The following is a 22,257-nucleotide window of genomic DNA, read 5'->3' as shown; positions in this document are numbered from 1 at the left end:
GGTTTCCCTTTTGCTTCGTAATTTTTGAGATAGGGAGAATCGTCGAAATCTAAGTCCAACAGTGTAATCTCGTAACCAGTCAATTGTCGGTATGTTTCCCACGCGTATCAATTCTATGGAGCGCGTCCATATCAACGATTTACGTAGGAATCGACTGATGCGATGCAAACTGTCGCAAGATTCTATCAACGTCGTACCACTCAACAATCGCAAAATGTAATAACAACATTGCGACACACCATCAATCGAACCCCTCAAAAAAATATCGGTGTCAATAACTGGTAAATCTCGTCTTCAACATACAGAAGCCGAGAAAATTGTAAATATTAAATATCAAAGTTAATATATATATATATATATATATATATATATATATATATAAAGTTTAAAAAATTAAAAAAATATTAATAAAAGAACATATGTATACCGCATATCAACCCGCGATGTCGATTCTCATCCGTATATCTTTTGTAGTGGCACCCGATAACTTCGTCTCGATTATTTTATGACGCCATCTAAAATATTTAAAATTAAAAATTAAAAACATATAAAAATTAATTAAATTAATCAAATTAAAAAAAACATTTTAAAAAATAAGTTAAATATTACCTTCCAGTAAGAGGAAACTCAATTGAGTCTTATGTAATTGGCGTCAAAAATCGAAAATCGATACCAACCCCAGGATTATAGTAATATTAGACCTGCTATATCAGCTTTTCAACCCCGCTAGACAATTATAGCCTTGCAACGCTCTCGATGCAGAAAAGTTAAAATTGGCAAGCCCCAACTGGTATTACGACACTCAGCGAAGTAATTTAATATTCGCATATACTAAGTGTGCTCCAAATTACCGGATTTATCCGATAATAATACCGCTTCGATCAGTTGGAGAAGATATGCTCGTGACGCAAAATAACCTCATCCTCGGTAGAATCTGTCGTCACTTGAAATTTAGACTCTAACCTCTTCATCTGTACCTGATAGCCCTCGATGTCCTCGGATGGTGGCAGTTTTCCCAAAACTTGGTAGACCAACATAGCGGGGTCGTAATTGTTCTGTCTTACCACGGGGGCTCCATTCACAGGAACACTGAGTTGGTAAGCAATGTCTTCCAAATTAATCGTCTCTTCACCACTCGGGAAATGTAACGTGTGCGTCTCGGGTCGTCAACGTGCAATCAGAACCTCAATCAACGTCGGGTATACCTTGGAGCCACGTACAAATATGGTTGTAAATAGATCGAATTGCTGAAGATATATCAACATCCACTTATGCGGATCTTGGTATGTCATCCTGCACTAACGAATATTCCATTCTTCTTCTTGTTGGAGTTCGATCGACGAAATATTGACATTATCCATGTGCAACATTTCTTATCGGGAATCCATTTTTCTGGATTTTTTATAAGGTAGGATTTTTTTCATATTTTTTTTGAATTTAGAGTTGGATGAAAAAGTAAAACCCAAAAATCCTATTTATAGCATTAGCCTCAATGGCTATAACTGTTGCAACTGGCCGTTGATTGGCATCTAATTTTTTTTGAATTCAAATAAACTCGTCATCTCGAGGTGAAGAGTTTCTCTAATTTTTTTTACAATTTTAAAACTTAAATTATTTTTATAATTTTAAAAAAACATTTTCTATTAATGACATTAAAATAATGGTCTTCATGGGACTCACTCATCGACGTCTATTAAAAAAATATCTAAAGAAACTCATCACCTCAAAATGACGAATTTCAACTACACTGTAATATTTATGTATTTTTCAAAATAAAATCTTAGTGACTTTATAACCCTAAATAAAAAAAAACCGTCTGGTCTATTGGAAAAAAAAACCGCAATAACACATGTGGCCTATAATATACATGGTTTTAATAGAAAGGCCCGTATCGTAATATTACATTAGTTAAGAGTTTTTACTGGGTCCCCACCCCCGCGTCCACCGGGTGCTCTCTGCCCTTCTCTCTGCAGCTTCTAGGCTTCAGTTTCCAATCGATGTAGACGAATATCAGCTCGCCCTCTCCAGTCCTTAAAAGGTTTTCTTTCATCCATTAATCCTTTGATTTCGACATGCTCTTATTATCCGAACCTCTTATTCTCCTTTTATTACTTGCTATTATTGTTCTTTATAAAAAAAAAATTATTGTTACCCGACCCTCTTATCGGAACTAGGGTTTCTTAAATTCCATTTGCTCACCTGGTCATTGATCTAATTAAATTAATGCCAAGTTTGAGGGATGTTTTGTGTATTATGGCTATGGACGAACCTCTTTTTGCTAAAGGTGCGTATTTTGTTTATAATAGCGGTTTCGTCCTGTATCACTATAAATATTGAGAGAAGAATTTACGGAGTAGTGCTTCGATAGTGCGCATGATTGACCACTGTTTATCAAAGTGCTCTTCTTGCTAGCTAACCATTTATTTTGGCTAGTCCTTCACTTAATGATTATAGATTTGTGCTTTCGGTTTATATTTTTCGGCTCATTTTGTACAAACTGTAATGCAATCTTTTGGTTATTTGTCATTAAATTGTTGGTGGTGGGAAGAGGGATAAAAATGATTCCGTGTAAAATATTGTTATGACTTTTAAATTGTGGTGCAAACGCGTGATGCTTACACTTGATCTCTGAAATTCAGGTAAGTTTACCTGTTGAGAAGTATATGTACTGATGCACTTCTGATTTCACTGCATTTACCAAATTACTATGGATCGTTTTCATTCCCCTTCTAGTCTTTTGTTTTCTTTTTAAAAGGAAGTATTTCTTTAATCTGACTTGTGCATTTAGTGTGCCTTGTTGCTTCAAATTCTGAAGCCATGGCTTACATTTTTTTTTCCAAAATGGAAATGAACGATGGCTCCATATCCCTTCAAGGGAATCTTTTTCATCTATGTTCATCCTGATATGAGTTTAAATAACTAATTAATTCATCAAATGATAGTTGTGACTTTTAAATTGTGGTGCAAAGCTAGGGCGCATTGATGCTTACACTTGATCTGTGAACTTCAGGTAAGTTTACCTGTTGAGAAGTATATGTCCTGATGCATTTCTCGTTGCTCCACATATTACAAATTACAATAGGTCATTTTCTTTCATCCTTCCAGTCTTTTGTATTTAGCGTGCCTTGTTGCTTCAAAATCTGAAGCTGGAGATCACTTTTTTCAAAATGGAAATAAAAGATGGCCCCATATCCATACAAGGGAATCTTTTTCATCTATGTTCATCCTAATATGAGTTTAAATATCTAATTAATTCATCAAATAATATTATAAAAAGTTTCTTCCTTTTAAGAAGTAGGTGACTCATATTTTATTAGTGTATGTTTACTTATTTTCTGTAGTGTGTATTTTTTTCATAGATAATGCTTAGTATAGGCTGAGGAATGAATAGTCAACAACCTTTGATCAACTTGGGTTATATAGTGCATGAGTGCTAGTGCTACAATTTACACTAATACACTATAATGGTAGCATATTATTTTATTTAGGGTTACTGCAAGGTGTAGAGGATGAAAGCAATTCATAAGCAAATACACTCATTGCTAAAATACAGAATGCACATTGAGGAATACCCATATCTAAGGGTGCACTTCAGTTTCTTTTAAAAGGGGATGTGTTTTTTTATTGGTTAATTCATTCACAGCCTCTGGATGCTATTTTTGATGGTGTTTTATTTTTTATTAGGTTAATCATTTAAAGTGAAGATCTATTCTTACTCCCGTTTAACTACCTGGTTGTATTTGATTCCTTCCTATAATTAGATGAGCATAACTCCTTCAATTGTTATCATTCCCTAAGATCTTATTGACAGTGCAGGTAAGAATATTTGGTAAATCTAAGAATATTAATGTGAATAAAAGGGATGTTTTGTAGTGGACACAACCTATGGATGATGTCCTCAGCGATGCTCTCTTGCACCAACAGAGTTTGGGAAACAGGGTTGATGAGGTCTTCACTACAATGGTATATGAAAATATGGTGAATGAATTGCATGAAAAGATCGGGATGCCAATTGAGAAAGGTCACCTGAAAAATTGAATAATGACTCTGAAGCATGAGTTTTTCAGAGTGTTGTGACCTTTTCAAGTGCATAAGTGGTTTTGCTTGGAGTCCCGACACTAAATTGTGGACTTCTAAGCCTGATCACTGGAAAGCACTAGTGAAGGTTGGTGGAATATTATTGTTCAAATTATCTGCCTTATTTGATTGGTTCTATTAATTACTGGAACTAATTTCCTGCACCTGTTATGCTGTCTTGTTTGCCAGTCAAACCTGATGCAAAAATGTATGACTACAAGAATTGCTAATTATGATCAACTGTTGATGTTTTTTGCTGAAGATAGAGAAAAGAGAGGAGCTAAAGGGCGGGTCAATTGGGTAGCTCAATAGGCGGAGTACTTGATGGTATTCCTCTGCAAGATGTAGTTGGTGTTAATAAGGAAGATAATGACACGAATGATGCCAGCCAAGTTGATTCACAAGCACCATCCCTGTCAGCAACATCATCGAAAGGGAGAAAACAAAAAGCCACAAGAGTTGAAGTATTCAAGAGAGGGTCTAAAAAGCATAAGGGAAGCAATTAAAGATGTAGCAGAAGCAATCAGGGAGGGGAATGTTATAGCTGAGAGAGTGCGACGACATGTTTACTCAGAGCAGGAAGTATATGAAGAATGAGTGAACATCGGTGTTAAAATAGAGTTACGCAATAAGGCGTACACTTAATCTTGATTGCAAACCCTGGGAGGTTTTGTTTGCCCGGCTGAGGAGTGAGCATTTTTTAATGTAGACGATGTATAAAAGCTCCCAGGATTCTGCATATTAAAAATATATCGGCTGATACTCTTATGTATATAGTTTCCAAAGGTTAAACGAAATGTTTCGAGGATTATTAGGGTTGTAATAGAATTTTCCAGAGATTAGACGTGGGGTTACTAGTATTTAAAGTTGAGGTATCGATACACAACTTGAATCATTTATTACTCAACGGTCAAGATTTTATATAAATCGTTTATCTACGATGATTTATTCCATAACTTTGATATGAAAGATAAAACTAATATTTGTAGAGGTTTATTACAGCTGTTACTATTTACTGCGTTTGGCATTCAGAAAACATAATATTTTTGGGGGTACTATTTTCTAATTTTCATTTTTTTCTAGTACATAGAAAATGAAACTTCCCCTTCACACTTTCTCCCGAGTATTGGGCACGTGTACTTCCGTCCATTTCACGTGACTTCACCTCCATGCTGGCATCTTGTGTTGTGCCCCTGTTCGCCGAACGCGACTATTATAAAAAGAAAGCAAATTATACAATGATCATTGAATTATTATTCCTTTTTTATTTTGATCAGCCATCTTTCAATTCTATCAATCTTAGATTGACAACGGTGACGTGGCTGTTTAACAAAACTGGTATAAACAAAGTAATGAAACTTTCGAGAGCAAAAAAAGAGCAATGGGTGGTGGTGGTGAGATCGCAGCGGAGACAACAACGAGGAAGAGGAGGAAGAAGGGAAGGCCCTCTCTCTTAGAACTTCAAAAACGTTCTCTCAAGCAACAATTGCAGGAGCCACAGCAACCGCAACAAAAAAACCCTAATCACATTAACCCTAATTCTTCCATCAATTTGACCCGCCGGTTCTCTCTCCTCCACTCTAATCTCAACGGTGGCTCCCCGGTTTCCGGAGGAGACGACGACGACGATGACCGCCAACAGAAGAAGCATAAACTATTGACTGGCTTCAATTCTTCTAGTACTCATCAGCATTATTCGATTGCTTTGGCGCACAATTCGGCCTCCCCTGGATCTGATTCTAATGCGGATGGTGACGAACCCGACGCGTCACTCAAACGTCGCAAGTTCACCATTGTCAAGCCTGGATCTGACCAGACGGTGATTAATCATACACTAAAACATTTATATATATTTATATTCGCGGGTTTTCGAAAGCGCTGTTTTTGAAATAGAAACAAAAATGATTTTCCTACCTTTTTTGGATATATTTTTTAGTGTTTAAATTTTTGGGTTTCGAACTTTCGTGCGCCGAATTTTTATAATTGGAAATTGAAACGAGATGAATGAACAGTTTCCTTTTCTTTCCTGATTTACGATTTTTCCATTAATATTTTATTAATTTATTGTCTGCCATCTTATCCGACCATTATTTTTTAGCAAAACAATAGATGCACAGACCATCATTCTGATAAGCTTCATTTTTCTTTTCCTTTACTAATAACAATTCGAAGTCCTTTTTCTTGGGTACTTGCTCTGCACTATTGTAGCTTTTTTACTGTAATTTTTCTCACTGATTCTTCAGTGATCAAGGAAAATAATCAAGGCAAATATCTCTTCCAATACATATATATGTTCTTGATACGAGAGTTTTATCTTATTTACAGGAGGAAAAGTTACCGAAAGCGACAGACACTCTTCACGGTATTAATCAATCTCGGTTTTCATGAAAAAGGCATTTCTGGGGATTCTTAAAAAGAAAAGGAAGTTTTGGGTTTTGGTAAATAAACTGATTTTATGGTTTATTTGTGGACAGAGTCACCGGTGGAGTCTGGCCCCACGACTCCTTTGCCAGACAAAAAGTTGTTGGTGTTCATTCTTGACAGGCTTCAAAAGTATTATTTTTATTTTTGGTTCATTTGGTTTTTCTTTATCTTATCCTATCTTATGTTTATTGGATTTTGATTGTTTCTACAGGAAAGACACTTACGGGGTATTCTCAGAGCCAGTGGATCCTGAAGAGGTGCATTTTCATTTTCATTCTTGCATAATGTAGATTATTGGAAAGAGAAATCCCAGTTCATGAGATAATGTTGGATTGTTCTCGATACAGCTTCCTGATTACCATGACATTATTGCACACCCAATGGACTTTTTGACTGTCAGGAAAAAACTTGATGGTGGAGCTTATACTACCTTGGAACAATTTGAGGTTTGTTTTGCAAGCCTTCTCTTTGCTAATATGGATGCAATTTTCTTCTATCTGTCTACCCTTAGGCGGGGTGGCGAGGGATGGGTGATTAAGTTGTTCGACTGTTCTACCTTTAATGGTGTTTGAGTTTCTGTTTTTCTGGATTTGGTTGATTTGTGTGTTCTGTAGAAAATTGAATATGCTGATTAAGTAGTAATGTTGCTGGCTATAATGTTTTAGTTTGTCATTTTAAGTCCAGTTGTCTGGTATAGCATTTTAGTCACTTAAGCCTGCAAGATTCTTTAATTTGGCTTTTGGATAAGTAAGTTTCATTCTAACTAACAGCAAACTTTTGCTACAATGTCTGTGACAAATACACAATCATAAACCAATTACAATGCACATCCTGAGTTATTTACAATTTAATTTGTTTCACTAAACATGTACTGCACTATATTCTTTGTACATATTTCGGATTTCTATTTTCCCTTTTTATCAATGTTTATATGATATAGAATTAAATTGGAAATGCCCATGATTTGTGAATTTGATTGCTGAACTTGTTTTGTTTAGCTTGGGATCATAACATCATTATATTCCCTAGCAGACAACTGTATATGCTGTGAGTTGCTTTTTGAGGTTAACTGAGAAGATGGAATTCCCATTGAAATTATTTCAAGTCAGTATGAATGCACTGGACTTTTCCATTGAGGATAGTCTTTAGTTTTTACAAACATGTAACAAAACTTTGTTTTGGGGGATTTAGTTTCTTGCATATGCTTTTCTGGCATGATACCTGATGTTTCTGGAACTGGAATTGAAATATGCGAGATTTTTTCATGCAGATGGATGTTTTTCTAATATGCTTGAATGCAATGCAGTATAATGCACCGGATACAATTTACTTTCGACAGGTTTGTTTAGGTCTTAGTTGTATTAATTTCTTTGTCATGATACTCTGGTTTCTGTTATTTTAAACATCTGGAGTGGTTGATTAGGCACGATCAATACAAGAGCTGGCTAAAAAGGACTTTGGGGATTTGAGGCAAGATAGTGATGAAGGTGAACCCCAACCTAATGTTGTGAGGAGAGGAAGGCCACCTGGAAAGAGCCTTAAAAAGTCATTGGTGTCATCATCTTTTGACCGTGTTGATTCTGAGCATCCCTCAAATGCAACTCTAGCTGCTGGTCGAGATGCTTCCAGCCTTTCAAACACTTACAATTTGAGGAAAGAACCTACTTCCCGCAAGCTATGGCCTGCTGATACATTAATCAGGTCCTCCTGGGGTTCTCCTAGCAAAGAAAATTATGCCAGTTGTTCAACTGAATGGGAGAATGAATTTCCAGGTTTGCTATTTTAACAGTCTGATTCTAAACTTTTTAAATGTCAAATGTTATTTACTGCATGTTTTTTATATTCATATTGAGCTATTTTTTCTCTCATCTTGTAGCTTCTGTTGTGAAGGCTGTGATGAAGTATGGGGTGAAACATTTTGCAGTAGATGAGAACAGGCGGGACTCCTACAACCATTCGGTGACTTCTGGACATGAGCAACATATCTTTTCCACCTTGGATGGAGAACTGAAGCAACTAGTTCCGGTGTGTATGTTGCAAATAATGGTCATTAATGCATTAGTTAATGGATTAGTTAATAAGATGGAATGTCTGGTCGACCTTTTCCACCCTAAACTGTCATAATAAATTGCATGAAAACGTTCTGGTGCAAGTATAGGTAGGTTTGTCTGGTAATTTGATCCTATTATATGTTTATATGTCTATCCAAAAGGGTTTTTGAATATTCTGACAACTAGTGTTTATAGAGAAAATAGAAAACTATCCAGATCACCGGAAGAATAGACTGCTTGATCCCTTATATGATATGGCAACCACATTGACAACTACTTTTTTATCTCAATTTTATTTTGTGTCAATTTTATTGTTTTCATACATTGGTAAGTGGTAACCTTTTTCCCCCTTTCGATGTCTATTAGGTTGGTTTGAGTGCAGAAAATGGTTATGCTACAAGCTTGGCACGTTTTGCTGCAGATCTTAGACCAGTTGTTTGGAAAACTGCTTCAAGAAAAATTGAAAGTGTTTTGCCTACAGGGCTCAAGTTTGGTCCAGGATGGGTAGGAGAAAACAGGACGGTTGGGCAGCCTCAATTTTCCTTATCTGACAAGCAGAGATCTTTAAATCCTCCATCTGATAATCCTCCTGGCATATTTTTATCTGCAGCTACTTCTGGTTCAAACTCCATTGCCGCAAGTATAACTCCTTTGCGAGGTAAAGAAGACGCAAAGACTGTCTGGTCTAACTTCTCAAAATGACTTGGCTTCTGCACCATTTCATCAGTTTCAGCTAAGACTTTTACCACACTCTGGTTTCAATGGTTCTATTGGTGTGTCTGGGGTTGGTTATTCGACTCAAATGGGGTTGCATGTGGCAACTAATGTCGGGCTTCTGCGGAATTCCTATAATGAGAAGGATTTACTTCCATTTGCCCCTGATCTTAATGTGAGATTCCTGGCACCTGTTTCACCTAGTTCTAGTATGCCAATTGCTTCACCCCAGCACCCGGATTTAGCATTGCAACTGTGATAATTAGACAACACTTTCCGTATGATGTGGCATGTGTGCGCTAATATTAGGTCTTGGCCTGTATATGAATTTACTAACTGCATTCTTCATTGGAAGGTCTGATGAGGCGCAGTAATTCCTCAACTAGATATATCAAATTCTTTCATAGGTTAAAAGTTATAGATTTATATGACAATATCTGGCATCTAACATCTTGTTACATTTTGAGTTGTTGGATAGCAAAGAAAAGTTACCAATACTACTAGTGGTACTAATCATGAACATTGTTCTTACCAATATGTATATATATATATGTTGGGAGCATATATGCGGTTCTCGTGTTTAATTCTAGATCAGTCTTAATTTTTGTCTCCTTCCTTTGCTCCACTCTGGAGTTTAGTCTTTGAGACACCCGTCCAAGTAGGGAACATTTTGTTAATCAGCAATGTTTTTCATGTACATGCACAAAGCAAGTAATATCGTGAAAATATAAAATCATAGTTTCCATCACATAAAAGTTGTCTTGCATTGTTCTCGGTGAACTCAGGAAACTATAGCATGCGATGTGAAAATCGTACAGGTAAGGTTAGAAAAAGGCTCTTTCATTCATTGTTCTAATAGCCTACCTTTGGAGATATCTTCTTGTCTTGATGCAATATATTATGGCTGAAAATAGCCATTCAGGCCTCGGGGCATGCAAAACATATTCATCAACTTAAGTTCTCCCCATCCTATTACTAGTATTTCCTGGAAAGTTATCTTTTGCTCGCTTATTTTACTTCTGCCAGTGTTATATACAGAGGAAGTCAGAAACGAGTCTTCCTTCAACAATTGAGATCTATGTTCTCGATTACATTGTTTTTCTCGATTGGAACCAAATCTGAATCATATTGAAGGTTCTTCAGATCAAGAAGCAGCAGTGCTGCCTGAAGACTGCTCCAAGTGACGATCAGAAACTTGTAATAAGAGTTTAATTGTGTTGCCCCCAGACCATCCACCTACTTCAATACACTCCTCCAAATCAGCATCACATGTTAATAAGACCCACTCAGAATCATCATCTAAGTACTTGAGATCAAATCCAGCTATATCATCTATATTAAACAGTCTTCTAATTTCATGCACTAAATCCTTAAATCGCCATTTACTTTGCATGCGGAAACGTATCTTCACATCTCCATAGGTGACTTGTACCCTTTGAGCATCCAAATCCTGAGCAACTGGACTGGTATTCTTTGTAATTATGGGATGACTACTGTCAGGGACAAGTTGTTCCTTAAAATATTAAGGCTCTGTGATCTAAAGCTTAGTCCTTGGCTTGAGACGTGCAGCTCCGCTTCACCTGTAATACTTTTCAGCCCACCACTCCCAGATTTCTCTCCTATTATAAGACCTTCATAACCGGACATGTTAAATTTTGAAAGTTGATGCGTCCCAGAAGAACTATGACTTGAATCGGAACTCTGACTACATGAGGCGGAAGGTAAATTTAAAGTAGCAGCTTGGGAAACGAAATTACCACCCTCGGGCTGTAAGGTTGTTTGTTTTGGCTAGTCATTCATCCCCGAGTTTGACGCCAATAATGCACTCTTTCCTGATGATCTTGGAGAAGCCGTCTCTGAGAAGTTCGGGTACATGGCACTCATATGAAAAGCACCAGAGGCACCTTGTACTGAATCAATATAGTGTTGGAGTTTCTGCAAGTTGTGTCCAACTTTCTTGATTGGTCGAGACGGCCAGCGTTTTATTCCATGTTGCCTACAGATTCTTTTCAAGGTTGTGGGGCACACTGAAAAATAATGGAAGAAAACAGTAAATGACATCAAATTATAGAGAAATAATAGCCAACAGTTTACATTTATTTTCATCAGTATATCATGCCGTGCTATACAACATCTAAACTTCACGAAACATACAGATACCAGAAAACTAACAGAAAGAAAATAGCAACAAACATGGTGACATGCAGATTTAAGCCCTTAACCTTTTTTCTGTCTCCATTTTTCAACAGTAACTTCTTTTAAGCACAAAACGTTAGGCTGTTTATCTACCAAGCTTACGCTAAACCGAAACATCCATTGATACTTACCACCAAGACTTTTCGCTGCCTCTTTTAGACTTCCAGCAAAATATTGGCGGAGAACTTGCAACGTGACTGTTTTTTCTGCCTTGCTGCGCCTCTTCTCTCCTGTTTTTCCCTTAGCCACACTTGAAAAGCTGATCTTATTAACAGTAGTGTCTCCACATCCAAAACTTAGGCTAATATGTTGTTGATGCCTCTTCACCTTAGATAATATTTTATCTGTCACTGTCACCACCCTTGCCTTCTCTTTCCCGTGTACTGTGGTGGTGCTAGTGCTACTACTACTGCTTTGTTTAACATCACTGAGACCTGCAGTCCAAGATGGATTTTCTCTTAAATACTTTTCTGAATGATGAGTACACTGCTCTTCTGATGACTCGTCTGTACTTGGTATGCCGTCCGAAGGAGCTATAACTTCACTAACTGTCAAATCTGTTTCTTCCTCTAGCTCCTTATTTGTGACAACTCGTAAGCTACAGCATACTTGTTGTATAACACTGGATAGCGAATTAAGCATCTCCTTTTTTCCTTCAGGATCTCTGCAGTCTGCAGGTAAAAAGAACTCCAAGACATAGTCTGCTTTACCAGTGTGAATGCATCGCAAACGCATGGCAACAGCAGCATGCAATTTAAACATCCTTGCATGGTGAGCAAGCGGATATTCGGTCTTCTTAAATGAGGTTATGTCGGTTGAGAAGCATGGATGGTTAGTCATAAATGCTTTCCCAGCAACACCCTGACCTTTAAACAAGTGATGCTCGGAGCAAGCCTCATGAAAACCCCGGATATCAGGCTCGACTATATAGCAAGCATCATCCACAGTAGACACGCAATGAACGTAGTTCTCTATGGAATGCCGACAACCCTCTACCTTGCTGCATACAAGAAACCCAAGTCTGAGCCAGAGGTAATCTGTGCGACTCACAAGCACACCTTAAAACTTCTTTGATCTCCGGTAGGGCGGCTTGGTAGGAACGATCACCTGCCTGATGAAGTGTGAGACTAACCCTTAAATGCAAGAACAAGTTGAGAACTTAACAATTCATCTCATTCCAAAACGGTGAGAAATTACCTTTATGTTTTCAGTGGTAGAAGGTATAGAACTCCTAAGATTGACAGCCTGCTTATGAAGAAAAACAGGACGAAGTAGCAGTATCAGGATTCGAACTGAATGCTCCTAAATGCAACTATAAACATAAAGTTAATTACAACAGCTTAAGACAGTATAAATGGTGGAAAATCATGAAAAAGAAACGAAGAAAACGAAATGGAAAAACATAAGGAGACAAGCATAAAAACTCAACAAGTTTCTTCAAGCAGAAAAAAAAAGTTCCTTTAAGCAGAAAAAAAAAGTTCCTTTAGAAATTTAATCATTAGTCACATGCATGATGCTGGCCATAATCTCCAAATGCAATTCACCAAGAGTAGCAACAAGTTAATTAAAATATTTAATCAAACAGGTAAAAGGAAGGACCTCTAATGCTTTGCAAACGGTTTCCAGCTCCGGACGAATCTTGATTTTCTCAGTTGTCATCACAACTTCAATAACACCCAGGCAAGTCCTACTACCTTGTTCAAATACAGGAAGGGCAAAGGTTCCACGGACATCATGTTGTTGAGCATGATCGACTCGAGGATATTCATCACTTCTGAAGAATCGGACATCAGGAGTCCATTCAGGGATCTTACTCAAGAAAACATGACCAGGCAATCCTGCCATGTCCTTAGAATCTTCCTCGGCTGAGAACTGATATTTGACAGAGATGTTCCTATAACTTGCCAGCCTTTGGCTGTTGGGATCAAGTGAAAAGGGGTGTTAACTGGTCGTCAGAACACGTTTACCTCCTTTATTTATAGGTAGCCATAGTTGTACAAGGACGTCTTTTTCTTGTGCAACATCTTTAATATGATTAAGTGCCCCAATTAACCTCTGCAAGACAGAGGTTGAAGGACTTTGATTAGTTCTGGGTCCGATCCACCATCTTCTACTCAGCTCAGAAGCCTCGGTTATACAATCACCATTTAGATTACGAGTTGGCTCAACATCATCAACCATGTTGTGGCTAAAATGAGTACCTTGAGAATGAGTTTGATTCATATGTGAATTTCCAGGCAACACTGATATTTCGTTCTCTCCTTGAATGAGGCTACCACCGAAATCACCAGCAATAGAGTCCGAAGATGGCCATACGGATCCATTATCAAAGAAAACGTTAGGACTAAGGAAATCAGAACCCTCAGTTTGACTTGTCTCCAACCAACATCCATCTAACAACAATTCATCCATGTAATCCAAATACATTCCTGGTGAGAAAATGGAATCTTCCATGACAATTTAGGAGGATGGTCCTGTGTCAACTATGAATCTTGACAAGAATAACTTCTAGTATCGATTCCTGACTTCACTATTGAATCTGTTCATAGTGAAAAAAGTGAGATCAAAATCTTCAGGATGAATACCAACTTGGATAGGATCATAAGAACCGATAGGCTAAAAGCTCAAGACAGATAAATAAATGTTATGCACACAAATCATATAAAGATTAGGTTTCTGTTTTGCTGTTCTGCATCTAAAATCAGTCAAAAACAAAGAAAAAACAAGATGCAAATCAGCAGCAAGTCAGACAATGATCAATCAATTGATAAATCCCAATACGAGGAGCACCATATTTCATGATGCTAAATTCAAAACGAGAAAAAAAAAACAATAATCAGCAGGATTCCTTCAGGATTCAGCATATTTGATTCAAGGTTCTCGTTTTACTCTAAACAATTAATAAAAACTAATCCGGTTTAAAGACTGATATAACCCAAAACATTTTCAAGCGCTAAAACCAAGCCAAATAAGAACAAAAGACAGCAACTCGCCATGTAGTATGTGGATATTCTTCGAAGACACCCCAAATCTCAAAATAGTACTACAACACCACCATTGGGCATACCATATTGTTTATTCTCTGAAATATTTATTTATTGTCTCTTGAAAGATGAAAATTGTATGAAGAAGCTGGAGCGAGTGAAGAACGTGAGAAACAAAGGTTAAGAGCTTGGAACAGGCTGTCTCTGTTCAAAACGAGCCGCTGTGTCTGATGGTCATAGATATTATCTGTGACTCACTAGAGAATTTAGACTCTTGTGATTCCATGTTTTTAAAGAAAAAAGATTCGACCTTTGAATCACTGTCTAGCACTGTTGGCAGCGGTCCCAAACCCCACGCTAAACATAAACAAATCCTCCCATTGCTCCTTGAAATTGTCTATGGAAAGTCAGACTATTTCAACAACAACTAATCTGCTTTCGTTTTGCCGATGCTATCCTTTGGTTAATTAATAATGGAGGGTATTGCTGAATCAAAATCGTTCAAATTGAAAAACCAAAAACATAAAAGTTGCTGAGTGTGTACCACTTGATCTTGAAAGCCATTTCCTTGGAATTGAGGGGAGAGTGTGTTTGCTAATGCAAGTTTTTTGTTTTGTGTGGGGGGGTCCACGCTCAAGCTGAGGCTGACCACTGATGTCTGTTTACCTAAAGCTAAAACTAGGCTAATCTCAATCATTGCCACCTGCAATACCTATGTACAGTTTCCTTTTCCATCATTTTTTTTCTGCTCAAAACAGTTTTCTTCCTGAATTTGAATAATAATATTAATTTAAAATGATCAACACCTGTTGCAATGCCAACCATCATCAGTCAAACATAAATTTTATATACAAAGGGAAGGTCAAGAAGAAATATTAAATGGGAAAAATGTACTGGTGGTGTTGTGATCTTTTTCTCAATCTCAAAGCTTGAGAGATTACCCTTACCCTTGATACTTATTTTCCCCAATACCCTTACCCAGTAAGAAAACATAACATGTATAGGAAATTTTGTGGAATGGAAGAAAACTACAGTAGATAAAATATCACCCATGAAACAGAAGGGGTAACTTACACTGATACACTAATGGTTAGACATGGGATCAAAACTAGCTGACCGAAAGGCTCCCAATTGCTTAATTTCGAGATCAAATCGTTACATTTGATAAATGGTTGAAAAATAATCTTTGAAGTAAGAAAATTTCAAGATATGATGCAAATTATTTACACTAAAAGGCTATATTCTCAACCATTTATTGAAAAAATGATTTGGTTTAATGATTAAGCAACTAGATGCTTTTGGAGAGTTGGGTTTGATCCCATATTTAATAAATTAGTTTTTTACTATTTAATAAATCCATCTTACTAAAAATTTATATAAATTTATAATATTTGAAAAGAATCGTTTTGGTCCAAGGAAACCACTAGCTACTACTACTCTTACCAATAAAAAAGAGAGTAAAGTATACAAATGAACCATCGTCTATAGGATATTGTTTTATTGTGTCATTAGATTATTAAAAGTTACAAAATGATATCTAATTATAAGACGTTGCCTTTTTAGCTCCCGACTATTAGAAGTTACAAAATGATTACCTAACTATTCATTATGTTTCTAACTCATCTTTTTCTGTTTAAAAATTGTTATTGTTTGAACTAAAAGTTAACATATTGATTAAGATATGACACTAGTTTGACACTCTTAGACCAAATTTTATCATATCTCAACTAATAAATTAGCATCCAACTCAAACCGACATTGATTTTTTAACAAAAAAAATGAGTTTAAAACACAATAAATAATCAGATATCCATTTGTAATTTTTAATGATTGAGAATTCAAAAAAGCAACATCCTATGTTCAAAAATCATTTTATAACTTTTAAAAATCGAAATGCTCGATAAAACAATATCCTATAATCAATGGACCATTTGTATCATTTACCCTAAAAAAGTGCATGGGATAGCTTTTATATTAAGCTATAGAAATTTTAATCTTTGATCTTAAAAAAGTGCTGCTTTTATCAACCTTGCCAATAAACAGCAGCTTCAATCAGTCGTATAACAACAAAGCCAATAAATGTTAAGTCTGCTTGACCGTTGAAACTAGAATGAAAGAAATAAGTGCTGTTTTTTTATTTTCCAGATATGATATCGCCAATGGCCATAATCTTTTTTTCTGAACATATTTTCACATGGCATTAACACGCGACTAAGGCAAACTATTACTGGCAAGTTAGTAAGTAGGAAAGTTGAACATACTAGAAATGGAGACAAATCAGACATTCCCCAAGCTCCGACTACACTGAAAACATATGCTAGTTATGTTAACGGCATTTATCAAACTTAAACGCACACGATACGATGCAAGAAAAAGGAACAACAATAAGTTTATGCTTCCAAACAACCAGACGGCCTCTCCATATTCAGTCCTTATTCACCCCAGCAACTCCAAAGTATACAGGTCGATGGTCCTTTCACATGCTCGGTTTAACATTTAAACGAGATACTAGGTTCTCACCCAAGGATTTACAAGCCTGTATCATATGCCCGTCAAAAATAATACTTTCAGTAAGCTAAAATCCAAAGAATAGGTCTATAAAGCTCACATGGTTATATAATTTTCTATAAAGCTCACGTGATTATATAATTTGACAAGTACTGAGAGGAACGAGTGTTCAACCTGAGACCAGTATGAGATCCATATACTGCGGATTTCATAAGTGACACGTGGATCAGACAAGGCATCGACCCAGCGGCAGATGAATCTCTCTTGCCTGGTTGCAGCAAGACAGAACACGGAAAATAACATTTGAGACATTTTTATTCATTCCATTAATTTACATTTAGAATAGTTGAGAGAAGCCCAATTGTAACCTGTCCGGTGCCCATGATCGGAATCTCTCTCCAGGCTGTTTGAAGTTGTTCTCCTTCTCAATAATGCACTGTGACAAAAATACTTGGCAAATCCATTACTTCCACAAACAAAAGTTATAGAAATTTGTAGATAATATTGAAAGTTGCATACTAAAAGTTAAGAGATAACGCAAAGCTTGAAAGTTAAATAGAAGTATACTTATTCCCCCACCTTCTTCCCTATGCCTAGAAACCAGACAAACAGACTATGTTATTATTGCTTATTGGACAAAAGAAAATTAATACTACTATTAATGCAGCTTTATGTACAGGTTTAATATCAAAATTTAACTGTCAAAGTCAAGCCAATGGTTGCCGAGAATTGGATTGCAGAAAATAGTACATATAAGCTCATGCAATTGAATTAAAAAAATGTACTGCACTACTAAATTTGGCTGAAATCACAAACACCATTTTGAAAATCAGTGAGAATAAGACAGAAAGATGAACTGACCTTCTCACGCCTTCCAGTGCAAAAAGCAGGAGGGACGGGGAACCTCTCAGCATGACGGACAGGATCATACCTTGAAGGAAAGTAATTGACCTGTAAAACAGTATAATAGCATCTGATAAGAGCACTGGTCATCATGACATAGAATGCAAGTTAAAAACCTATGTTGATCCAGTAAACACACACACACACACACACATATATAATTCAACTCATTTGCACGTTCAGGAATCCATTATTTGATAAGAGATATTAATTAAGAAAAAGTAAAGTACCTCTTCATCCCTGTGCATAAAATTCATAAAACCATCATGGTGATTGTTGTGATGAACACACTTGGGGGCATTAGCCGGGAGTTGCAGATAGTTTGGTCCAAGCCTATGTCTCTGGGTATCAGAGTAAGAGAAGATACGAGTCTGGAGCAACTTATCATCTGAATAGTAGATTCCAGGAACCACAATGGCAGGGCAAAATGCAAGCTGTTCATTTTCAGCAAAGAAGTTGTCAACGTTCTTATTCAAAACCAAACGACCAACAGGCTGTAGAGGCAATATGTCCTCAGGCCAGGTCTTCGTCACATCAAGAGGGTCAAACTCAAATTTATCTTCGTGATCGGGATCCATTGTCTGGATGAAAAGCTTCCACTCAGGATAGTTGCCAGCTGCAATGGAGTCATAGAGATCCTGAGTGGCATGACTGTGGTTAGATCCTCCAACTTTGATTGCCTCTTCTTCTAGCAAGCATTTGACGCCACAAGTGGGCTTCCAGTGGAATTTCACATAGTGTACTTTCCCAGCCTTGTTGATCAGAGTATAGGTGTTTACACCAGAACCTTCCATATGTCTATAATCTTGTGGAACACCCAAGTCATCAAAGAGGAAAGTGAACATGTGCAAGCTCTCTGGATGGTGTGAGAAGAAATCAAGGATCCTCCAATTCTCCTGGATGTGAGACTTAGGATTGGGCTTCAGTGCGTGGACCATATCAGGAAATTTCATTCCATCACGAATAAAAAAGACTGGGAAGTTGTTTCCAACAAGATCAAAATTACCCTGTGATCATATGAAAAATTTAGAATAAAAACAGACAAGCAAGTTGGAAAACAGATCATATTTCAACGAAGTAATGCATGATAAACTCAGGACTGTATTCACAAACTAAGCCTTAAACCCAATGAAGACAATTATAAAATGAAATATATTAGTAACAGAAAGGAGGTGGCAGATGAACTCTTACCTCTCTGGTGTAAAACTTCACTGCAAAACCACGAGGATCCCTCAGGGTTTCAGGACTTCCACGCTCATGGATGACAGTTGAGAAACGTACAATTACAGGGGTCTGAACTCCGGGGGATCGCAGAAAATCTGCGCATGTAAGGTGAGAAATGTCATGGGTTACCTCAAAGAAACCCTTCGCACTGGCTCCCCTAGCATGGACAACACGTTCTGGAATCCGCTCTCTGTCAAAGTTGGCTAGCTTTTCCACAAGATGATAGTCCTCGAGGAGGATTGGACCTGTCAAAGAAGAAGTGTAGGATCCATTTAATTAACACCATGTACTCAATAACAATTTATTCCCACAAAGAGTTTCAACATAGTCTTCATGTTTTCTAATTGATTGACAAAAATCCTAACTGAAAAACCTCAATGAAAGTACTATATCAGTGATTGTGACCATATGATCAAATACGAATAACGTAAGCAAACCAAAAGAGCGGGGAATGCTGATGCTGATTATGGAAGATTTCTCAATTTAAAAGTCATGACTAGAATCTGACAGTCAATAGGTCATGAATCTTCTCATAGTAATAAACAAAGGGGAAAATACCTCTGGGTCCAACGGTGAAGGATGAGTTGTTGTTCCAAACTGGAGCACCAGAATTGGTTGTCCAGAATGGGGAATTGAAAGCACTTGAAGGACGGTGCTGCATCATCCAATTCAGAACAATAATAAAAGAATGATTACTCACTAAATAAAGACAATTATTGCAGAAAAAAAAAGGATAGATTCTGAAATGGGCAAAAAAATTACTTGAATCATCAAATGACAAAAGATTATTATCACAAAGAAGCTTATTTAAAGCGGTTAGTACTTTGTTCTTGGAAGTGAAATAAATTTCATGATCCTAAGAAACATATCTTGAAGAATCCTTTAGTACGCAAGCAACAGTTTGATCCAAAGAAAGCCACAAAGACCAAATCCGGAACACATCGTATTCGACTTGATTCAAAGAAGTCGATACATCAGATACAAAGAGAGAGAAATTAAATCTAGCGACGATTAAAAATTAAAATAAGAGTTTCATGAGAGAGATAGTACCTTGTATGGATCCATGAGCAAAGGTAGAGCTGTAAAGGAGATTAAAGGATAGAAGCTTGAAAGTGAAGAAGACGGTGTGGTTGTTTAAACGGAGGAGTAGATGTTCGATCGGTGATTATATTTTAATAAAGTCAACGCAACTGGATAGGGATGGTAGCGGATAGAAAAGATTAGCTTCATAGGTTGTATGTTGATTCATAATATTTGAATTCAGATATTTTAATTATATCTTAAATATTTATTATTAAATTTATTTTATACTTATAAATAGTATATTTTTTGAGGGAATAAACAACTAATATATTTAAATTTTAATAATGAACAGAAAAATCTGTTTTAGATTTAAAAGAAATTATTTATTTATTTTGATTCAAGGTGAGTATAAAATGATATTATTTTAAATATTTACAATCATTTCACAATAGATATCTAACCTATTATATTTCAGCAACTGCTATGTATTTTTTTATTTACATTTTTGTCATTTCATCTTATTTTATTGTGATTATTTTTGTTCCATTTCTTTTGTATAAAAATGTTAAAATATAAACGCACTTAAAATATTATATTTATTCTAATATTCATAAATTATTGATTATTATATCAATCCATCATTTCATATATACTCTCAATTAATTAGTTATAAATTGTTATTTGCATTGAATTAAGTAATTTTCATTTTGCAAAACTAATTAGACAAAACTAAAATTTATAGAAAAAAGTCGAATAATTAAAATAAAGCATAATGATACAATTACTCGAACGTTTGTATAAATAATCATTTTACCTCTTATTTTTTTATATTATCTTTCCCATCAACGTTTCATTTTGTCAAAATCATCTTTATTTAATACAAATCGTTAGTTGAATAACTTTCAATTCATATCGTTGGTTTGAAATTTTTACACGTGTTCAATTTTTCACGTGACACATGTTATGTTATTATTGTAGATGACGTGACATATATTACATCATTAATTTAAGTAATGTGACATTTATTACACGTGGTCAATTCATAACGTTTGTAACATTATTTTTATTTAGTAATATTTGTTTTGACTAAAATTAGGAAGTTATGAGATAAAATAATCTAAAAAATATATATAAAAAATAATTATTTATACAAACATGAGAAAGACAATTGTGGCATTATGCCTTAAAATAAGGGTTTAATTCTAAAATAAATGTCTAAATTATATTATTTTTCGCGAATAAGTGTTTAATTTATTTTTTGAATTATCTCGGTGTTTAACGTTACAAATGTTACAATTTCATAATTTCGGGCGTAAACGTCGTTAATTTCATCTATTAAGTGACACGTATCACATTATAATAATTTTTAAAAAATATTTAAAATTAAGAAAGTATATATTTTTAAATACGCACACAAAATTTTTGAAATATCCTAAAATTTTGAAAACATTCCTTTCAACCCCTAAACCAAGGTCAACTATCGTACTTTACTGTTGACAAAGCTTCTCCCGAAATCACATCAACCGGGGATCAATAATCCTATGAAATCGCGATCGATCGATGATCAATCAACGATCAATCGATGTTTTGTACCTTGCACACCCTATGATGAAAATCGTGATCCTACACGATTCCAACAGCCAGCAACGGTGATTATGACAACGTATGACTATAAGGATGATACAGAGTACGTTGACGACAGTGATTGTGGTTGAAAAGACGACGATGACAAGTTAGTGTTAGGGATTTGTAGTTTTTTAATGTAATTTAAGAGAAATTCTGAGTTTTTTAATATAATAATATTTTTAATTTTTTTAAAAAATAAATATATTTTAAAATTATCAGAATGTGACATGTGTCATTTAACTAAAAAATAACAGTATTTATGAATTGAATATTTAAAGTAGTAATATTTATAATATTCGATACCAAAATCGTTCAAAAATAATTTAGATATATATTTATAGAAAAAATATAATTTATACACTTATTATATAATTAAGATTAAAATAAAAGTAGTAGACACTATCGTAAAACAAGGGCATTCCTCCCTTGAAAATCAAAGATTGAAATCGCCGCTGATGCTTGTAGGTGTGGGTGTGGGTGTGGGTGTGGGTGTGAATGTGATGTTGGGGTTGGAGAAGATTGGGCCC

General features: G+C 35.8%; 2 protein-coding genes, 2 non-coding genes and 1 pseudogene across 4 annotated transcripts; 3 read left to right on the top strand and 2 right to left on the bottom strand.

Annotated features, from left to right (window-relative positions):
- The first annotated feature begins 2,612 nt into the window (after window positions 1-2,612).
- LOC120194780 lies at window positions 2,613-2,676 on the top strand. The gene has a single exon (XR_005522999.1). It is a non-coding gene; the product is annotated as a small nucleolar RNA snoR101 (small nucleolar RNA).
- A 307-nt stretch (window positions 2,677-2,983) lies between these two features.
- Window positions 2,984-3,047, top strand: LOC120194781. The gene has a single exon (XR_005523000.1). It is a non-coding gene; the product is annotated as a small nucleolar RNA snoR101 (small nucleolar RNA).
- Window positions 3,048-5,429: 2,382 nt separating this feature from the next.
- Window positions 5,430-9,646, top strand: LOC120194773 (bromodomain and WD repeat-containing DDB_G0285837-like). The gene is made up of 9 exons (XM_039196980.1): window positions 5,430-5,896; window positions 6,403-6,439; window positions 6,552-6,630; window positions 6,713-6,758; window positions 6,849-6,947; window positions 7,772-7,840; window positions 7,925-8,273; window positions 8,378-8,526; window positions 8,919-9,646. Exons 1-9 carry the CDS (start codon window positions 5,459-5,461, stop codon window positions 9,252-9,254), a joined length of 1,602 nt encoding a protein of 533 aa, XP_039052911.1. The 5' UTR covers window positions 5,430-5,458; the 3' UTR covers window positions 9,255-9,646.
- A 458-nt stretch (window positions 9,647-10,104) lies between these two features.
- On the bottom strand, window positions 10,105-14,815 carry LOC120194776 (annotated as a pseudogene).
- Window positions 14,816-16,554: 1,739 nt separating this feature from the next.
- On the bottom strand, window positions 16,555-20,238 carry LOC120194774 (catalase isozyme 1-like). The gene is made up of 8 exons (XM_039196981.1): window positions 20,132-20,238; window positions 19,640-19,736; window positions 19,049-19,326; window positions 18,088-18,864; window positions 17,816-17,905; window positions 17,323-17,390; window positions 17,129-17,222; window positions 16,555-16,982 (listed from the first exon to the last, which is right to left on the bottom strand). The coding sequence occupies exons 1-8, from the start codon at window positions 20,144-20,146 to the stop codon at window positions 16,923-16,925; spliced, it is 1,479 nt and encodes a 492-aa protein (XP_039052912.1). The 5' UTR covers window positions 20,147-20,238; the 3' UTR covers window positions 16,555-16,922.
- Window positions 20,239-22,257: the final 2,019 nt, after the last annotated feature.

The sequence above is a fragment of the Hibiscus syriacus genome, unplaced genomic scaffold, assembly GCF_006381635.1.
Source record: "Hibiscus syriacus cultivar Baekdansim isolate YM2019G1 unplaced genomic scaffold, ASM638163v2 tig00117000_pilon, whole genome shotgun sequence".
In the NCBI taxonomy this organism is placed as follows: domain Eukaryota; kingdom Viridiplantae; phylum Streptophyta; class Magnoliopsida; order Malvales; family Malvaceae; genus Hibiscus; species Hibiscus syriacus.
The sequence above is the reverse complement of the archived record's forward strand: the minus strand, read 5'-3'. Positions and strand labels throughout refer to the sequence as shown.

Excerpts from the sequence above, each read along its gene's own strand:
- LOC120194773 (XM_039196980.1), top strand. The coding sequence starts at position 5,459 with ATGGGTGGTGGTGGTGAGATCGCAGCGGAGACAACAACGAGGAAGAGG. Across the intron at positions 5,897-6,402 it reads AGCCTGGATCTGACCAGACG|GAGGAAAAGTTACCGAAAGC; the intron begins GTGATTAATCAT and ends TCTTATTTACAG. Across the intron at positions 6,948-7,771 it reads CTACCTTGGAACAATTTGAG|ATGGATGTTTTTCTAATATG; the intron begins GTTTGTTTTGCA and ends TTTTTCATGCAG.
- LOC120194774 (XM_039196981.1), bottom strand. Across the intron at positions 17,906-18,087 it reads TTATGCACAGGGATGAAGAG|GTCAATTACTTTCCTTCAAG; the intron begins GTACTTTACTTT and ends ACTGTTTTACAG. Across the intron at positions 16,983-17,128 it reads GGATCTCATACTGGTCTCAG|GCTTGTAAATCCTTGGGTGA; the intron begins GTTGAACACTCG and ends CATATGATACAG.